Source organism: Pelodiscus sinensis, chromosome 18 (genome assembly GCF_052426305.1).
Source record: "Pelodiscus sinensis isolate ZL-2025 chromosome 18, ASM5242630v1, whole genome shotgun sequence".
In the NCBI taxonomy this organism is placed as follows: domain Eukaryota; kingdom Metazoa; phylum Chordata; order Testudines; family Trionychidae; genus Pelodiscus; species Pelodiscus sinensis.
This window is the reverse complement of record NC_143069.1, coordinates 30022823-30041379: the sequence shown is the minus strand read 5'-3', so window position 1 is coordinate 30041379 and position 18557 is coordinate 30022823. Positions and strand designations below refer to the sequence as shown.

General features: G+C 48.2%; 1 protein-coding gene across 1 annotated transcript in view; it reads left to right on the top strand.

Annotated features, from left to right (window-relative positions):
• The first annotated feature begins 1965 nt into the window (after positions 1–1965).
• TRIM28 (tripartite motif containing 28) overlaps positions 1966–18557 on the top strand; it is a 56930-nt gene continuing 40338 nt past the window's right edge. Inside the window, exon 1 of the mRNA XM_075915529.2 lies at positions 1966–2495. Within this exon, the coding sequence (XP_075771644.2) occupies positions 2279–2495 (217 nt within the window). The 5' untranslated portion in view covers positions 1966–2278. The remainder of the gene's footprint in view (positions 2496–18557) is intronic.

Here is an 18557-nt window from a genome sequence, read left to right as displayed (position 1 = left end):
TGCATGCGCAGATCGTTCTGCGCCAGCTCTTCCGGGGTGTAATCTATTTGCCACGGGCGAGTAGATCACACTATTTGTCAAGCCCTGCATATTGGTGTTCTTTTTATGTGCCTTCTGCTTCTGAGCCTTACTGGGATCACTGTCAGAGTTCCCTGTAGGTTGTGCACTTGGGCAGCCATTGAGGAAAGATTAGCAGAGTGCAAACAGTTGGCAGCATGTGGTTCTATGGGTGGTGCACATCTGCACATACCTTGGTGCACCTAACATTTATTCTGCACATAGATGAAAAAATTTAGAGAGAATATTTGTCATGTTTTCAAGATTTCACCACACCCACGGAGGCTAGAAACGTCATTTATTTTGAAGAATGAAGGCTGAAATCAGCACACACCCACTTGGTTGGGGCTTAAAGGAAAACAATCACTATCACGAGACTCACCACAAAATCATGAGATGGACACACTGGAGAGGCCACGATCAAGTCACTCTCGGCACGTACTCTGTCCTAAAGTTAGTTAAATGGATCAAATGCGTTTAATCGCTCACAGGGAGGCAAGTTTTAAAGATCCAGAAATGTTTGTGTGGCTTCTTTCAAACAATCACCAATGCTCTGCTTCACGGCCGCACTCTTATTATTTCTAAATTGAAATTCTGGATTCAGAGAAGAGTGTTGGAGTCAAGGCAGGGGGCAGACTTTGGTTTGGGCAAATCTGGAGTGATTCTCCTTTGGGTCAGACCAGAGTGAACCAGAGTGAGTCCACTGAGCTCCATGGGGTGGGACGCAGCATTGGGTCAGTCTGGAGTGATTTCATTGAGCTCAGTGGGGTGGGACCGGGTATTGGGTCAGACCAGAGTCGATCTGAAGTGATTCCCCAAAGCTCAGTGGACTAGGGACCCTGGGTTGGGTCAGACTGGAGTGAAACTGGAGCGAATCCACTGAGCTCACCCGGTTGAGACCCTATATTAGGTCACAGAGTGAAACTGGAGCGATTCCACTGAGCTCAGTGGCGCGGGACCCTGTATTGGGTCAAACTGGAGTGACTCCAGAGTGACTCCTGAGCTCAGAGAGCAGGCCCTTCACTGGGTCAGTGCAGAGTGACTCTAAAGTTATTCCAATGAAGCGTGGGGTGGAACCTGCTCTGGGTCAATCCAGAGTGAATCCAGAGTGACTCCACTTAGCTCAGCAGTGTCCTTTGGGTCACTCCAGATTGACTCATAATTTGCCCCCACCCCACTTTGAGGGAAGTGATAAACCTCAGGGATTTTTTTGGGGGGGTGGGGGGGATGGATTCCCTCCCCCCCCCCATTCCTATGCCCTCTGTGGGCAGGCAGGAGCTGGGCAGCGGGAATTTAGGATGAAGTAATTGGCTTCAACTCCTGTCAGTCATTGAGTCGGTCCTGAGGTAATTCATGATCTGATTGGTTCTCTTTCCTGTCCGTCACAACCTACCTCCCGCCTCCTCCTCGAAGGTAGGAAACCTGCCGGGTCCGCTCCATGCTAATCAAAAAAATTCCCGCCCCCGGGGGAAGATTCGATGGCTGATTGGCCTCGAGACACGTCAATCACTGGCTGTTGCCTTCGGCATGCGGGAGGCGGAGCCTTATTAACCGACCGTTCTGAGGCGCCTTCCACGCTCTACTCAGGCAGGCCTGCCTCGCCTAAAGCGGATTCGCCCTCACCTCCTGTCAGTCTCTACGTATTCTGCGGGCTCCCGGCAAACGGGGGAGCGGATTGGCTCTCTGTCTTGTCATTCCTCACTCCTCCCCCACCGCCCCCCTGCCTAAGCCCCGCGATTGGCATCAACTTCAATCGATCGTTCTTTCTCCAGCCCTACGCCGAACGTAGGGAGACGCTCTCCCCGGATTGGCCGGCCGGCCCGACTTTCACCTTGCTAAGCCCGCCCTCGTGGGCTATTTCAGCTCCGATTGGCCGTCGCTCTCTCCCTGTAGGAGGAGCGACGCCAAAGCAGGCAGGCGGGTTTTCTGCTTTTCTCTCCCCGCCTCCCTCCCCCCTCTCTCTCTCTGTCTCGCGCGGCGTGCGTGTGCGCGCGCAGCTCCCCTTGTCTCCCAGGCTTTGTGCAGCGGGGCCGTGAACGTTCCATCGCCGTTAGCGGCGCGCGCGCGGCCCTCGCGGCGAACGTCCCTCCGACTTGGCGGCGCGAGCGCGTGCGGGCGCCCCTCCCCCCTCCGGCGACCGTTGCGCTAGCCTCGCGGCGACCCTCCCCCCCCCCGCTTCGCCGGCAGACGCGGGAAAGGAGGAGGAAGGGGGGCGGCCGCCATGTCGGGCTCGGCGGCCTCGGCCGAGGCGGGCGGCCCCGGCGGGGAGAAGCGGCCGGAGGCGATGGAGCTGCTGGAGAAGTGCGGCGTGTGCCGCGAGCGGCTGCGGGCCGAGCGGGAGCCCCGCCTGCTGCCCTGCCTCCACTCGGTCTGCCGGGAGTGCCTGCGGGCCGAGCCGCCCGCCGACGGGGAGGCCGCCAACAATAAAGAGGGACAAGGTGAGCGCGCGGGAGGTCAAGTGGGGGGGAGGGGTCTTGCGCATTGTGGGGGCAGAGAAGGGCTGTGGGGGGGCAGGGGGAAGGGCACTGGGGGGCGTGTGCATTGTGGGGGGGAGGGGGAAAGGGCACTGGGGGGGCCGTGTGCATTGTGGGGGGGAGGGGGGAAGGGCACTGGGGGGGCCGTGTGCATTGTGGGGGGGAGGGGGGAAGGGCACGGGGGGGCCGTGTGCATTGTGGGGGGGAGGGGGGAAGGGCACGGGGGGGCCGTGTGCATTGTGGGGGGGAGGGGGGAAGGGCACTGGGGGGGCCGTGTGCATTGTGGGGGGAAGGAGGGAAGGGCACGGGGGGGGGTGCGTGGGGGGAAGGGGGGGGCACGGGGGGGGGGGCCCCGTGTGCATTGTGGGGGGGGGGAGGGCACGGGGGGGCCCCGTGTGCATTGTGGGGGGGAGGGGCACGGGGGGGGCCCGTGTGCATTGTGGGAGGGAGGGCACGGGGGGGCCCCGTGTGCATTGGGGGGGAGGGGGAAGGGCACGGGGGGGACCGTGGGGGGAAGGAGGGAAGGGCACGGGGGGGGGCCGTGTGCATTGGGGGGGAGGGGGAAGGGCACGGGGGGGAAGGGCAGGGGTGGCCATCTCCCTCTTGCAAGGGAGGGAGGGGGTGTGCATTAGGTGTATGGCCTCCACAAGGCGGCGTCCCTTCTGTAGTAGGTGGGATTAGGAATGGAGGGTGTGGGTTGAGGGCAGGAGAGCTGTGTAGTGGGCGTGACACTTCTTCCCCTGGAGTGAGATGGGTGGGGGAGGAGGTCCTTCCAGGGGGGCCCTGCTTGCCATAGTACCTAGGCACTTCCCTAGGACAATGTCTTCCCCCAAACCACTGTTTCAACAGACCTCCCTGAATGTCTGCCTCACCCCCTAGCAAGTCCTTCACTATCTCCAGGGTCCCATTCATGCCTCCTCAGTCTCCTATGGCAGCACACTCCTCCCTAAGTGCATCAGAGGAGTGCTCCCAAACTTCCTTCCCTGACTTGCTCTGTCCCCCTTAGTGCCCTGAATTAGTGGTCCTGTCTACCAGATCACTGTGTCCCCAGATTGGTTCTTAGTCTGCCACTCCTACCCCACCCCATGTGCTACTTGCACTAGCTTCCCTAGCACTATTCTCCTCAACCCATGCATCCATACCTGTCTGTTACACTACTAACCCAGTGCTTACAGGATTCTGACTAGATAATGGGGCAAGGACTTGGAGGAAATTCCTATATGTTAGTGAATACTTTTTGGCACAGGAAGCCTCAGGTAAGTGCTGGGTGAAAAGAGTAGCACTCCAGAGGGTTTCACACTTGTCTGCTCTTGGTAGGGAGCAGGGTTTCCATGAAGGAGGGAGACCTTTCCAAAATGCTCAAATGATTTAGATGCTCAAATGCTGTAGGTTTTCAGGCCTAATCTACACTGGGAAGAGTTGACTGGTCTTGTTTCACAGTAAGACTTCCATTATGAGGGAATGGAGATGTTCTGAGCATTTTGATGGTTCTTTCAAAAGTTTACAGGTGAACATTAAGTAAATATAACTTTGAAACTTAGGTATGCAGAAGAGATGCTGCTTTTTAGCCATGTCCGTTTAAATGAAGCAAGGATGAACAGTTTCCATACCTTGTCATAACTTTTAAAATGGTACTTTTTTAGTTCACATTTAACACATACAGTAGTTTATTTTGGTTTGTCTGCTGCTGCCTGATTGCATACTTCTGTTCCAGGAGAGGGGTGTGGTTGACCAGTCAAATTGTAACAGTTATATATAATTCTTAGAGGTTCTACTCTATTGGCAAACTCTCCTAAATACAGATGCACCTCATACCAGTTAACTATAGTTGCATCATATGATTTCCCAGTACAGAAATCATACCCTCAGCCAACATTACTATTCCAGTAAAGGTTTCTAGTGTGGACCTGGCCTCAGTGGGATTAAACTGATGAACTGCCAATCCAGTTCTGTTCCTCTAAGGGACTACCTGTAAAAGTGGGAGAGATGATTCAGACCTGATTTAGGCACTTGTTTTGTATGAGGATAACATGGAGATGGTGATGATTATTTTAAAGAACACTGATGCAGTTTCCTCATTTGTGTACAGTTATACCAGTATAATGGTGCCTTACTCTGCCATAATGTATTCCTGATTGGCTGTGGAGGTACAAAGGACCTTTACACTAGGTATAACTGCATGCAAACGGGGGGAAGGTGGTGTTCTGCTTTGTAGCAACGTAATGCCATGGTTACAGCAACTCTGTCCTCTTTTTGACATCTAAGTGCACCCATTTTATTTATTTTGCTAGAATAAATAGGCCCCAGAATGTTAAAGGTGTTAAAATAATCATCTCTCTGTCCATTAAGGAAACATGTTTTGGTGGTTTGTATGCAGAGATCCTGGGACTACTTAGTCGTATGACAAACAGTGCATTAAATTCTTTAAGAGAAGAGAAACTACTAAAGCATTAGAAATGTTAAATATTAAGTCTGTACAGGCAGTCCCCGACTTACGTGGATCCGACTTATGTCAGATCCGCACTTACAAACGGGGCTTTTCTTGCCCCGGAGTTCACGGGCGGCGGGTCGCCACCCGTATCCTCCGGGGCGAGAAAAGCTTCTCCCGGTCTCTCTGGTCTGCTGGGGGGGGGGGTCCAGTGGCTTTTCTGGACCCCCCCCCCCCAGCAGACCAGGGGGACAGGAGCAAAGCCGCCCAGGCGGCGGGGGTCCCGCTGCCTGGGCGGCTTTGCTCCTGGGCAAACGAGCAAAGCTGCCCAGGCAGCAGCTTTGCTCGGGTGTCCCTGGTCTGCTGGGGGGGGAGGGGGCGCAGCTAGTGCGCCCCCCCCCCCCCCCAGCAGACCAGGCTTTTGTTGCGGAATGCCTCAGGTAGAGCTGTGGGAACCTACCGGGCAGTGCCCCAGCTGTTCTGTCCCAGGCTCCAGATTCAGCAGCTGTTGAAACTGATCAGGCTGATTCCAGGAAGCTGGGGGCAGAGCAACTCTGCCTCCGGCTTCCTGTAGTCAGCCCCTGGTCAGTTTCAGTGGCAGCAGCTGAATCTGGAGCCAATTCCGACTTACATACAAATTCAACTTAAGAACAAACCTATAGTCCCTATCTTGTGCATAACCCGGGGACTGCCTGTACTAACAAAATTCCTTGTTTACTTGTGCTGTAGAGTTTTTAACGAGGAAACTTGTTCATCTTTTTAGTAGATATTAAAGATGGTAATTGTCTTTGAGGACAGTTGTTTGCCAGGTTGGAGGTGTAGGTAAAATCTGATCCTACTTCCAAAAACAAGACAGACAAATGTGGAAGGAGAGAAAAATAGGGAAGATAGAAAATGCAGCTACTTTGGTGCTGACTTATATATACAACCACATTGCTGGAGAAACACAGGACTACTCTGGTGTCTGATCAGCCACTTTGAGAACAGGCAAACTTGTAACAGCAATCAGGCTAGTTAGAATATGGCATTGCTTTCAGTTGCCTCTGTGGTCAGGGGCATATAGGTATTAACAGGGCTTGACAAATCTGCTTATCTACTTGCCCTTGATGAGTAGATTTGAGCTGGTCGCCCATTCACTGGTTCGCTCATGCTCAGTGCGGGGCTGGTGAGTGGTTTTCACCGCGGTTTCTCGAGCCCTGGGTTTTAAAGATGGTAATTGTCTTTGAGGGCAGTTGTTTGCCAGGTTGACAATACAAAATATGTTGCTTTGATTAATCCAGACTTACTAAACGGGGCAAAAGGAAAGAGGAGAAGTTGAAAGGAAAAGGATACCTGAAAAAGGGGGATAGCAGTAACCAAAGTCTTAAAACTCAAGCAGTGTTTGTGTTGAAATAGGTGAGAGATAGAAATGTTATCTTTGTTGCAGCCTCTAGCCTGGTCAGGACATTGAGTTCCCAAGAGACAGTGGGGGTGGCAGCCATAATGGTAAATTGTGCCCATTACATTGTCTCTTAGGCCATGTCTTCACTAAACAATCTATCTTCTGGAGTTTGATTTAGCAAGTCTAAATCAAATTCTGACAGCACCCCTGCTGGCTGCCGGTACTCCTGCTTCTGGGAGGACTAAGAGAAGCAGATAGAAGTTTGCTTCTGTCCACTTCCCACTGTGAGGACAGCAGGGAAGCCAAAACAAGGTATGTTGACTTCAGCTATGTAATTAACATAGCTTGAGTTGCTTCATATCTTGGTTCCACGTTCCCTTTCAGTATAGACCTAGTCTTAGCTAGCAAGCTGACTTCCCCTTTCCTGAAGTCTTTTTAAGGACCCCAAAATGGAAGTGGTGGATGTCATGTCCCATCTTCCCTATTTTGTCACTAGCTAGGTGTGACTTCTGACATCCCAATTTTGTTTTGATTTCCAGTCCTACACTTGTTTTATCAGAGAGGTGATCTTCAGTGCAGTCTGGCCTTGTCTACCCTGGCAAGTTTTGTTGCCACAATGTCCTTTTGTCAACAAACCCCAGAGAGTGTTCACATTGCAACACAACAAAAGTTGCAAAAAGTGCCCAGGTTTGGAGACAAAACTTCCACCTCTGAAAGGGACATTTGTGTCTTCCCCTCCCTTTGGTGCAGACAGTCATGCAGTGTGTACTACAGTAGGTTTTTTATCAAGTTTATTGACCTCTAGCCTGTTTCCCTCAGTGCCCGCTTAGCGACATAAACAGATATGCCCCTCCCACCTCTGAACCCTGGGAACTTTAAAATCTATTTCCTACTGTCTACTTCATTGTGTGGTGGTCCCTCATGGTATCACCTTAGGGAGTGCTGTCACTCAAGACACTTTCCTGTTTGGGGAACCCCAGAGCTTTTGGATCTTATTAGTGAGTGGTGTGAAGAATCTGCAGTCACAGCTGCAAGTGACCCCTAGCAACTGGGATATGCATTTCTCGAGCCCTTTGCGCAAAGGGGTACAATTGGAATACCTTACAGTGCAGAGCCAAGATAAATTCTGGCAAACATACCAGAAGGCTAAGGAGGGAAACAGCCAGTCTGGTGCTGCACCCAAAACATTGTTTTTATAAATCACTGAACACAGTTCTGGGTGGGGACACCACATCCACACCCAAGGAGAACATGGATACTTCCTGTAACAAAGAAACAGGAGTTAACTTCTCTCTGGGCTATTGATGAAGAGATGGAAGTGGACGAGGAGGTGAAGCTTAATCCAGTGACAGCCTGCATGCCAGGCAGCAAGGAATTGTTCTCCAACCCCTGAGGTTTGAGGACTCAGCAATTGGACGTGGAACATGAAGCAAGGGAAGAGATGCCGGGTAAGTTGTGCAGGTTGGGGGGAGGGAGCAGCGACCATGCAATTGTTGTAGTGTAGCTGTGGAGAGGAGTGGTGGTAGCATGGGGTGGGTAAGTTGCTGTGTATTGCAGTGCGGTGGGTGGCGCTGGCATGGGAAGTTGCTTTTACAGCTGGAGGTGCTGATGGCAGTGATGTGGGGCAACTGGAGCCTGTATTTGAGTTGGCTAAGCTCTGCTGGGTCTACATTATGTCCAAATAGAGTATTGATGTACACAGATAGCCATAGAATCTGTTGGGAGATTGTGTTGAAACTTTGCCTGATGTCCTTTCTCACAGAGAATGTGGCAGGGCTGCTGTTTCCTCACTGCCACCATGGTACAACACTCTCCAAACCATTACTCCTACTGTGCTGCTGGAACCAAGCTGGCAGAATTGACTGCATATGGATTGTGGCACCTTCCTCCCTCTCTCCCTGCCTCTTTTACATCCAGAATCAGAGTTCGGGTTTGCCAGTTTACCTTCTGCAGTGATATGTCAGAGTAATGGCAGCCTGTGGATAAGTTTAGGATTATTACAGATGGTTTCCATGTACGCTCGCTGCACAAGTGCAGACTGTACTTCCTTGGGGTCCCATGCCCAACCCTCTTCTCTTTTCCTCACCTTTAAAATTCACTCTGATCAGATCTCTGCAGACATTCTGAATTTGCCTCTAGGGCAGGTATGGGCAATAATTTTTGCCCGAGGGCCACTTCAAACTTTTTTGAAGTAGCCCCAGGCCACCTGGAAGGGGCGGGGCAGGGCCTAAACAGGAAGGGGTGGGGCTATCCCACCCCCAAACCATGATTGGTTTGGGGGAGCCCCTTTGCTTCCCCTTCCCACTATGCACCCATGTCCTAGAAGAGGCATGGCATGCTCCCCCATCCCCAGGCCAATCAGGGTCTGGGGGTGGGGGAGCATGGGAAGCTGCCTCCTGCCCTGCAAGGAGCATGAGGTACTTCAAAGTGCTGTGCGCTCATGCAGGGCAGGGGCAGGGCAAAGGTTTCATGCAGCTCCCCCACTCCCAGGCCCTGATTGGCCTGGTGGCAGGGGACCGGCAGGGCCTCTGCGGGCGGGATCCACCCGGTTGGTGGGCGGGATCCAGCCCGCAGAGGTGCTTTTCCCCACCCCTGCTCCAGGGTAACAAGAAAAGTGGCCATTTTTCCCAGAGATGTGCATGTTACTGAAATGTTACAATCTTTATCAGGAAAAGTACAGTCACTCTATTGTTAATGGTTACTTTTCCAGAAGAGACCTTCAGGTTCCCTGCAGACAGAGGAAAAACTCTGAGGACAAGGGAGGATCTGGTCAAGAATGTTGCAGCATTCAGTGCTTCAAACAGAAAAGGGAGAAAGAGCTAAGGAGATGTGAGTCAGAACAGAAGCCACTGAGCACATGCTAAAGCTCACAGAAGATCAAAATGAGATGCTGAAGTGTCTTTGGGATGCAGCGCGAATGGAACCAGAGGCTTCCTTGTCAGCAAATGCAGAACTCTTGTCACAGCAACCCCCCCCCCCCCCCAACACCCACACACTCATTTTCACAGTCAGGTAATGCTTTCCCCCACCACATGCCTTTCCCCATCAAAGCAGCTGTGACTTTGACAGCTGGACCTTAACACCATTGTGAGGTTTTCCAATAACCCATACCATTCCTTAACCCCAAGCATCCTGATTGAAAGACCTCAATAAAGACAAATATGATGTAGGTTTCTGTGAGTTTAATTTGAGACACAACCCACACCACTCATTCTGGCTCCAGTGGAAGCTTGTAATATTCCTTGGTTTCATGGGAATGCTTTGCTCAGTATGGATAGTGGGAGAAGGCAGAGAAGCAGCCCTACCACACAGAAATGCAAGCTGCATGGAAACTTTTCAGACACCATAATAGAGGCCCAACTTAAATGTATACCCCAAATTAAAAAACATAGTAAGATACCTAAAAAGAGTCACCGTGGCTTTACCATGTAAAAAGCAGAGAGAAAAAGCATCTTTTAAAAAGTGGAAGTCCAATCCTAATGAGGTAAATAGAAAGGAACATAAACACTGCCAAATTAAGTGTAAAAATGTGATAAAAGCCAAAAAAGATTGAGCGACAGCTAGCCAAAAACTCAAGTAATAGCAAAATGTTTAAGTACATTAGAAGCAGGAAGCCTGCTAAAAAAAAAAAAAAGTGGGGCCCCTGGATGATCGAGATGCAAAAGGAGCAAGATGATAAAGCCCTTGCAGAGATACTAAATGATTTCTTTGCTTCAATCTTCATGGCTGTGGATGTTAGAGAGATTCCCAAACCTGTATTGTCCTTTGAGGGTGACGAATCTGAGGAACTGTCCCAGATTGAAGCGTCATTAGAAGAGGTTTTGGAACAAATCACCCGGACCGGATGGCATTAACCCAAGGGTTCTGAAACCTCAAATGTGAAATTGCAGGATTATTAACTCTGGTTTGTAACCTATCCTTTAAATCAGCTTTTGTACCCAAGGACTGGAAGACAGCTAACATAACACCAATATTTAAAAAGGGCTCTAGAGGTGACCCTGGCAACTACAGACCGGTAAGTCTAATGTCAGTACCGGGCAAATTAGTTGAAAAAAGTAAAGAATAAAATTCAGACATATAGAAGAATGTAATTTGTTAGGCAAAAGTCAACATGGTTTCTGTAAAGGGAAATGATGTCTTACTAATCTATTAAGAGTTCTTTGAAGGGGTTAACAAATGTGCAGACAAGGGGATCCAGAAGATACAGTATACTCTAGATTTCCAGAAACCCTCTGACCAAGGTCTTTCACCAGAGGCTCTTGGGTAAATTAGGTTGTCATGGGATTAGAGGGACGATCCTTTCATGGATTGAGAACTGGTTAAAAGACAGGAAACAAAAGGGTAGGAATAAATGGTAAATTTTCAGAATGGAGAGGTGTAACTAGTGGTGTTCCTCAAGAGTCAGTTCTAGGACCAATCCTATTCAACTTACTCATGAATGATCTATTCTAGAGAAAGGGGTAAGCAGTGAGGTGGCAAAGTTTGCAGATTATACTAAACTGTTCAAGATCGTCAAGACCAAAGCAGACTGTGGAGAACTTTAAAAAGATCTCACCAAACTCAGTCATTGGGCAACAAAATGGAAAATGAAATTTTAATGTGGATAAGTATAAAGTAATGCACACTGGAAAAAATAACCCCATCTGTACATACAATATGATGGGGGCTAATTTAGCTACAACTAATCCGGAAAGATTTTGGCGTTATCGTGGATAGTTCTCTGAAAACATCCATGCAGAGTGCAGCGGCAGTCAAAAAAGCAAATAGGATGTTAGGAATTATTAAAAAAGAGAGAGAAAATAAGACAAGGAATATCTTACTGCCCCTCTAAAACTACGGTACGCCCATATCTTGAATACTGGGTACAGATGTGGTTGTCTTGCCTCAAAGATATTTTGGCATTAGAAAAGGTTCAGAAAAGGACAGCTAAAATAATTAGGGGTGGCTAGAGAGACTGGGACTTTTCAGTTTAGAAAAGAGGAGATTGAGGGGGGATATGACAGAGGTATAGAAAATCATGACTGGTGTGGAGAGGGTGAATAAAGAAGTTATTTACCTGTTCCCATAATATAAGAACTAAAGGACACCAAATGAAATTAATGTGTAGCAGGTTTAAAACTAAAGAAAGTTATTCACATAGCACATAGTCAACCTGTGGGACTCCTTGCCAGAAGACTGTGAATGCTAGGACTATAACAGTTTAAAGAAGAGCTAGATAAATTCCTGGAGGTTAGGCCCATAAAAGGCTGTTAACCAGGGAGTAAGGAATGGTGTCCCTGGCCTCTGTCAAAGGCTGGAGATGAATGGCAGGAGACAAATTGCTTGATCATTGTCTTCGGTCCACCAGCTCTGGGGCCACTGTCGGCAGACAGGATATGGGGCTAGATGGACCTTTGGTCTGGCCTACTATGGCCATTCTTATGTTCTTAAATGTCAGGGCTCATTGTCAGTGGTTCCTCACAGCCACCTTGTTATTGAAGGCTACTGTGTGGGCTCCTCTAATAGCATGTGTATCTGACAGTTCAAACTCTGTCCAGGTACTGTCTCATTGTTCCATGCATAGGCGGACACTTCACCCTTACTTTCACACAAATTATGTAAGCAACAGCAAAGGCTACTACCTTGGGGCTATGATCCTCCAAAAGGTCCATCCTGCCATAAATACCTCCATCTCCTTTTCAGTCTGACAGAGGCAGCTCATGTGACATCTGTTTAGCCTGTTGAACCGCACCTTACTGCAGTCCAGCTGCCCTGTGTAAGGCTTCATGAGCCAGGGCTATAAGGCATACCGTATCACCTTGGATCATCCTGGGCATTTCTACATCTCTCACTTCCTGTTTTCTGGTCTGGAAAGAAAAGGTGTGTGCATTGTGCAACTTTCCAGACCATTCTGCATTTGTCTGTGAAATGCCCATGGTGATCCACAAGCACTTGAAGTGCCACAGAGAATCCTAGAGCTGGAAAAGTGGCGAGGAGTCCAGAGTGCTGTGGCACCTTATAGACTAACCGAAGTGTTGGAGCATAAGCTTTCGTGGGCAAAGACCCACTTCGTCAGATGCATACTTCTAGAGCTGGAAGAGACCTCAGGAGGTCATCAAGGTCAGCCCCTGCCCAAGGTAGGACCAGTCCCAATTAAATCAACCCAGCCAGGGCTTTGTCAAGCTGAGAAGTACCTGTTTGGATTATTGTACTCTGAGGCAAGGTGGGGTGGGGTATGATGGGAATGAGACACATTGATTGCCCTGCCGGAGTTTAGAAAGTCCACTTCAGAAAAGCCAGCTACAATCATCCACGCTTCCCAGAGTCAGTCCTATGGAGCAAAATGCGATTTATTGCCCTGCACACTTGCAGAAGTGCTGCCCCGACAGACTTCCAAATTGATCTGCGACTGAATGGTAGCAACTGATAGTTGACATATTCCACAAAGCAATTGCAACATGCTTCCGTACCAAGCGATCATCTCTTGTTCTTGTGGTCTTGCGCTGCAGTTCAGGGGCCAGTTCAGCACATGGTTCCAGGAACATTCCTATATGTATGTGAAAGTTTTGTGGCCACTGATCTGCAATCCACATCCACATGACAGAGCTGTCCTATCGCTCAGTGCTGGTTACTTCTGCCTTGGCCCTGTGCCACTTCTGAAAGCAGCTGGCATGTACAGCAATGGCTCCATGTGCTGGCCCTCATCTACAGACACTGACCCCCCCAGCTTCTCTTGGTGACAAAAGACATGCTCCTGTGCACATCTGCTCTATGATAGCACAATGCAGTGCCGCTTCGTTGCTGTCCTTGTCACTCATGTTTTTTGCATCAGAGTCTTCTTCCTCTACTATTAAGTGCAAAAGTAGCTGTGCTGCAATGTCCTAAGGACACCTAACACAACATGGGAGAGAAGTCTGGGATCCATGATTTGTGTCAGCAGATGGAGTTCACAAGCAAAGACTGCTCAAGTGCACAAAAGGAAACAGTAAGCCCCGGAATGCCTCCGAAGCAAACAGGTGGCTAATGGGAATGTGAAAAACATGCCAAAAGTCCCACCGGGCTTAATGACAGAAGGCGACTCCAAGCACTGTGGGATGCATATCCACATTGCTTTGATCTTTGTTCATGGGGGAAGCTAACAATGTGGCCATGATATGTTGACAAAGGGTGGCAGGAAAAAGTTTGTTTTGGCGACCGTTGCATGTCAACAGTACTTTTGTCGCCTAGTCTTTCCAGTGTAGACATGGCCTTTGTGTCACAGCAGTAGACCTATTTCTCTTTCTTTTCACACCAGTTATCAGTGAATTCTGTTTTCCACTGTCCAGCTCATACTTAATCTGGGGTTGACAGTCTTTCCCTACTACCATACCCACTTCAGGTTACTTACTTCCGGATGGAATTTTGCAGTTCTCTACTCTAGGATTGGGACCCAGTCTTCAATTACCTGTGTGTCATTCTTACCCTTATTAGGATTCTGTTGTTTTATTGTTGTCAGCTAGTCTAGTTTGTTTGTGTTCACACAGCATTGTTCTAATTACATTGGTTGCTGTATATTGGAGAAAAGGTAGGTGAGAATACCTTTTAATTTGATTAGCTTCTCTTAGTGACAAAAGTGTTTGAGTTTGTATTCTGTGTAAACTCAGAAGTTTGTCTCAACAGAAGCTGGTCCAGTAAGAGTACTTCACCTACCTTGTCTATCATCTAGGTCAGTGGTCACCACCCAGTAGATCGGGATCTACCAGTAGATCTTGGAGCCTCTGACAGATGATCTTGACTGGTTTGGCCAAGAGGCTGTCAAGTGCAACACTTCAACTGCCCCCTCTCCCCGCTGCTGCACATCTCCTGCCCTTTGCCTTGGAGCTGTTTCCTTCTCCCATCCTGCATTCTATCTCCACAAACAGAGGGAGTTTGTAGGCTGCTTTTGAGAGTGGTGCAGGGGCAAGCCTTCCATAGCCCCACTGAACCACCACAGAGGAGCCACCTGTGGTAAGCAGTATTCAGCTGGAGCCTGTATCCTGAATCCCTGTCCTAGTCATGTACCTCTCCTGCGCCCCAAGCCCCTTCTCTAACCCTGTGCCCCCTGAACTCAAACTCCCTTACAGAGCCTGAACCCCCTCCTGTACCCCAACCCTCTGCCCCTCCCTGATGAAAGGGGGAAGGATGGGGGAGGAAGAAGGGATGCAGTGAGCAGAGGCGGGGCCTTGGAGAAGGGTCACAAAGGAGGTGGGGCAAGGGTGTTTGGGTTTGAGGTAGATCCTGGATTGCACTTAAATTCAAAAAGTGATCTCATACCTTAAAAGGCTGGAGACCACTGATCTAGGTGTTCGGTCTGTCCCAAAATATGAGCAAACACTTTGTATGTCATACTTATTTCTGGTTACCAGTTTCTTTTGTTTTAATGTAGTATACCAGGAGTCACTAAAGTGGTGGACCTTTCTAAAACCAGTTTTGCAGGCTAGTTGGAGGCAGAATCATCAAAGCTGATTGCTCTGGCATTGTTCTTGTAAGAACTCTTAAGCATTTGTGAACAATAATGTGTTCACTTTTTTCATTGTATTCCTTTGGTATATATGGTCATACCAGTTCTCTTCCAGAATATGATCTGAGGAAGTGGGTCTGTCCCACGAAAGCTCATCACCTATTAAACCATCTTGTTAGTCTTTCAAGTGCTACATAGTTTTTCCTTTTGTTTTAGCAAGATCAGACTAACATGGCTTCCTCTCTATGGCTGAGAGGTGGATTGAGCATTTCTTTCCTGCTTGTTTTTTTCCAGGAAGACTCCTGTTGAGTTAAACTAATGTAGTAATTCAGAAAGTGTCCCAGTAACCAGCCTGGCATAACATTGTATGTAAATAGATTCAAGTCCCATGTCCATGAACTAGCTAATGTAGCACCACTCTTGTGTGTAAATGAAGCCTTGGTCTTAGATACCCCATTTTTTGATCATAGATTAGCTTACACAGCTGTAGTGCCTAAGGCCTAGGTTTTCAGAAGCCAAATACTGCTTTGGATGTTTTGAAATCTCATTGTCTGGTTTCCAGAGGAAAGGGCAGGTGGTTGAGTAAGACCTTTTTAAGCATCCAAAGGAGTCTCTCAAGCATCAATCAGCTAGTTGCTTTTGAAAATGTAGCCTTGAAGTGGCATTTCTAAAGTATTTGGGGGCTGTACTTCTGCAGATCAGATTCTTCTACAGCAGAGGTGGGGAACTTCAGGCCCCAGAGCCAGATGCAGCTCCCGACTTGCATGGATTTGGCCCATAAGGCTCTGGGCTGTCCCCAGCATTGGGGAGCCCATGCTGGTGCTCTACTCCCCCCCACTTCCCCTTCTGTGGAGCTGGAGTACACAGTCTACTAGCATGGGTCCCACTGTACTCTGGGGTGTGAGGAGAACGTGGAGTGTCTTTCTCCTCAATTGGGGGCCATGTCAATGTGGGTTATTATTAATATTGCTTCTCATTTGTGAGTGGCACCCAAATGATTTTTTTTCTGGGTCAGTGGCCCCTGACCCAAAAAAGGTTCCTCACCCCTGTTCTTCAGAATCATTATCCAATGCATGTTTACATGCCAATACTCTGTTTTATCTGGATGCTACTCAGTGGAATACTTATAGTTTATCCTCTTTTGTGTCTTTTTGGCTGGTTTTCTTTTGCAAATTAAAGAAGTCTTTTACCACATGTTTTAGCAGACTTACTAGCAGATTTCCTTTCTTCTAGAATCCTTCCTTAGTTCAGTGGTGTTTTTTGTCCTTCAATGCTGTGAGTTGAGATGGAGGGAGAGATTGTTTGGGGTATCTGTTTACTTATTCTTTTTCTGTGAAAATTATTTCCTACTGAGGTTTAGGGGACAGTAAATCTGTGGGGATGATCTGCTGCTTTGCCAAAATATAGATTTTGTTTTTTGGCTCATCCTTTTTTCTGACAAAGAATATGCAGGTGATATGCATTTAATTTTGTTGACACCTAGCTGAACTGTTTTGACTTTTGTCTCAAACTGATTTGTGCTTGTTTTTCTAAACTTGGAATATCTCATCAATGTCATATGGTAGATTTTTTTATTGCATTAGAAAAATTAAAACCTGTGCCCTGCACAGCAAGCAAGAGGCTCTCAGGGCTTGAGGGGGTGGCAGCTCCAAGGCAGAGAGCAGGAGCAGCACAGCAATGCTGAGAGGGGCAGGTGAAGTGCCTGCACTTGATAGCCTTCTGGCCAAACCTGTCAAGATCACCTGTTAAAGGCTCCAAGATCTACCAGTAGATCCTGATCTACTGGTAGGTGACCACTGGTGTAGCTAATTCACCTCTCCGAGAGGTGGATATGTTAATGGGAGGAGCTCCTATTGACATGTTACTGTCTATACAGGGGGTTGAGGTTGGTATAACCAGGGCTCGACAAACTGCGGTGAGAGCTACTCGCCAACCCCACACCGTGCATGTGCCAGACTGACACTAAGCATGCGTGCAGCGCCGGCGAAGGGGATGCATGGAGCGACCAGCTGGAAATCTAACTCGCCATGGGCGAGTAGAAACAGTGGTTTGTCAAGCCCTGGGTATAACAGTCACTCAGATGTAGATTTTCACACCACTAAGCAACGTAATATAAGTCTGTAGTATAGAATTGACCGTCAAAGGGGTGTTTACTACCTTTGCATCTATTTGAGATGGTTAAATTATGCTAGGTTGATAATCAGACCTCAGTGGTTCAGGCGCTAAATTAGCAATCAGCATTATACAAGAAGCCACAGAAGGGTGAATTGTTTCATTTACCGTAGTAGTATGTATTAAGTAACATGATTGGAAGTATTTGTGTAATCACAGCAAAATCATCAGGTATTACTATTTTATGAACATACATTGGTTAAATCAGTGAAATATATGCTTCAAAGAACTGCAGCACATCCTAAGTCTTCTCCTTCTCCATTGATGTAGCATGGACACTGTTTCTGCTTGGATTACTTAGGGCAGAGCTACTCAACTTTGGAATCCCTGGGGGGGGGGGGCACAATGTTACAGCACATGCTGAGGACCACAACTTAAAATGTGGTTGCATGAAGGGCATGAATACAAAGATTAAGGCAAGACTACACAACACTTAAGTCAGTTCTGCTGATATGAATAAAATGCAGTATTTACCTGATTACTGCTCAAAAGACAGTCCAGGAATTTAACTACTAAAATACATATCAACAGAAGACCATTATATTCACAACTTTTTTGTTCTGGCTTCATAATTTTAACAGTGTTGCCATTTTTAATGTTTCTTATTTAAAAAAAATCGTATACCAGTGTGTTAGGTCTTTAGCTTGAAGCTTCAGGTTGTGCATTTCTTGGAGTGATTTTACTATAAAAAGAAAAGTTTCTAAGCCAGAGCGCTTCAACCTGCGGTGGGCAAATCAGGCTGGAAATGCAAAAAAAGGATATGTGCCCAGGAGCTCTGTCCTGGATTCCCAGCAGGGCTGATGTCCCTATGTTGGAGTCCGTCACTCCATGAGAGACTGAGGCAGGGTGCCCGGCCACAGTGCCGGACCCAAATGTGGCCACCGTGATCCAGTCAGCACCTCTCAAGGCTCTGCCCACAAGGCTAAGCTTTGCAGCAGTCTCCTATTCCCCTTTCTGCCTTTGATAGAAGCAGTGGGGGGGGGGGGGGGAGGGGCAGGGCAGCACTGTGGAGGGAACCCACTTTTAAGCTGGCTCCCTCTAGCACCAGCTCCTGTTTCCCCAAGCGAGTAGTCCATATTCCAGTCAACTACTCTGGAACATCCCTAGTTATCCTTAGTCTCCCTGAGGATAGCTGATGAAGTCGACAGCTAGCTGGTGGCTGCTTTAGCTGCTGGATGAGAGTAAGGTGAGTTGCCAGTTAAGTCCAGTGACCTTGTGACTGAGAGGCACTAATATCTGTAGTTGTGGATTAATCTGTATAAATCAGTTTGCAAGTAAGGTATTCCTTTTCAATTTTAGGCAACCAAATGGAAGACTTGTGCATGTGTGGCTATTCTAGTGGTCTGTGCAGTGAGAGGGATTGGTATGGTTGATGGGTTTCTGCTGCTACTTATTTGCACTAGGTTTATTTTTGTACTATTGTAGCTGCACTAATGAAAAGCCTTTATGTAGGCATAGTGCATCAATGTAAAAGGCTTGCACCCATGCAATTTACCATGACTTGAGTCACTAAGTGTACCAGGGTAGATTTATTTAAACCCAAGTGATTTAAATTCCCCCAATTGATTTAAATCAAGTTACCAAAGC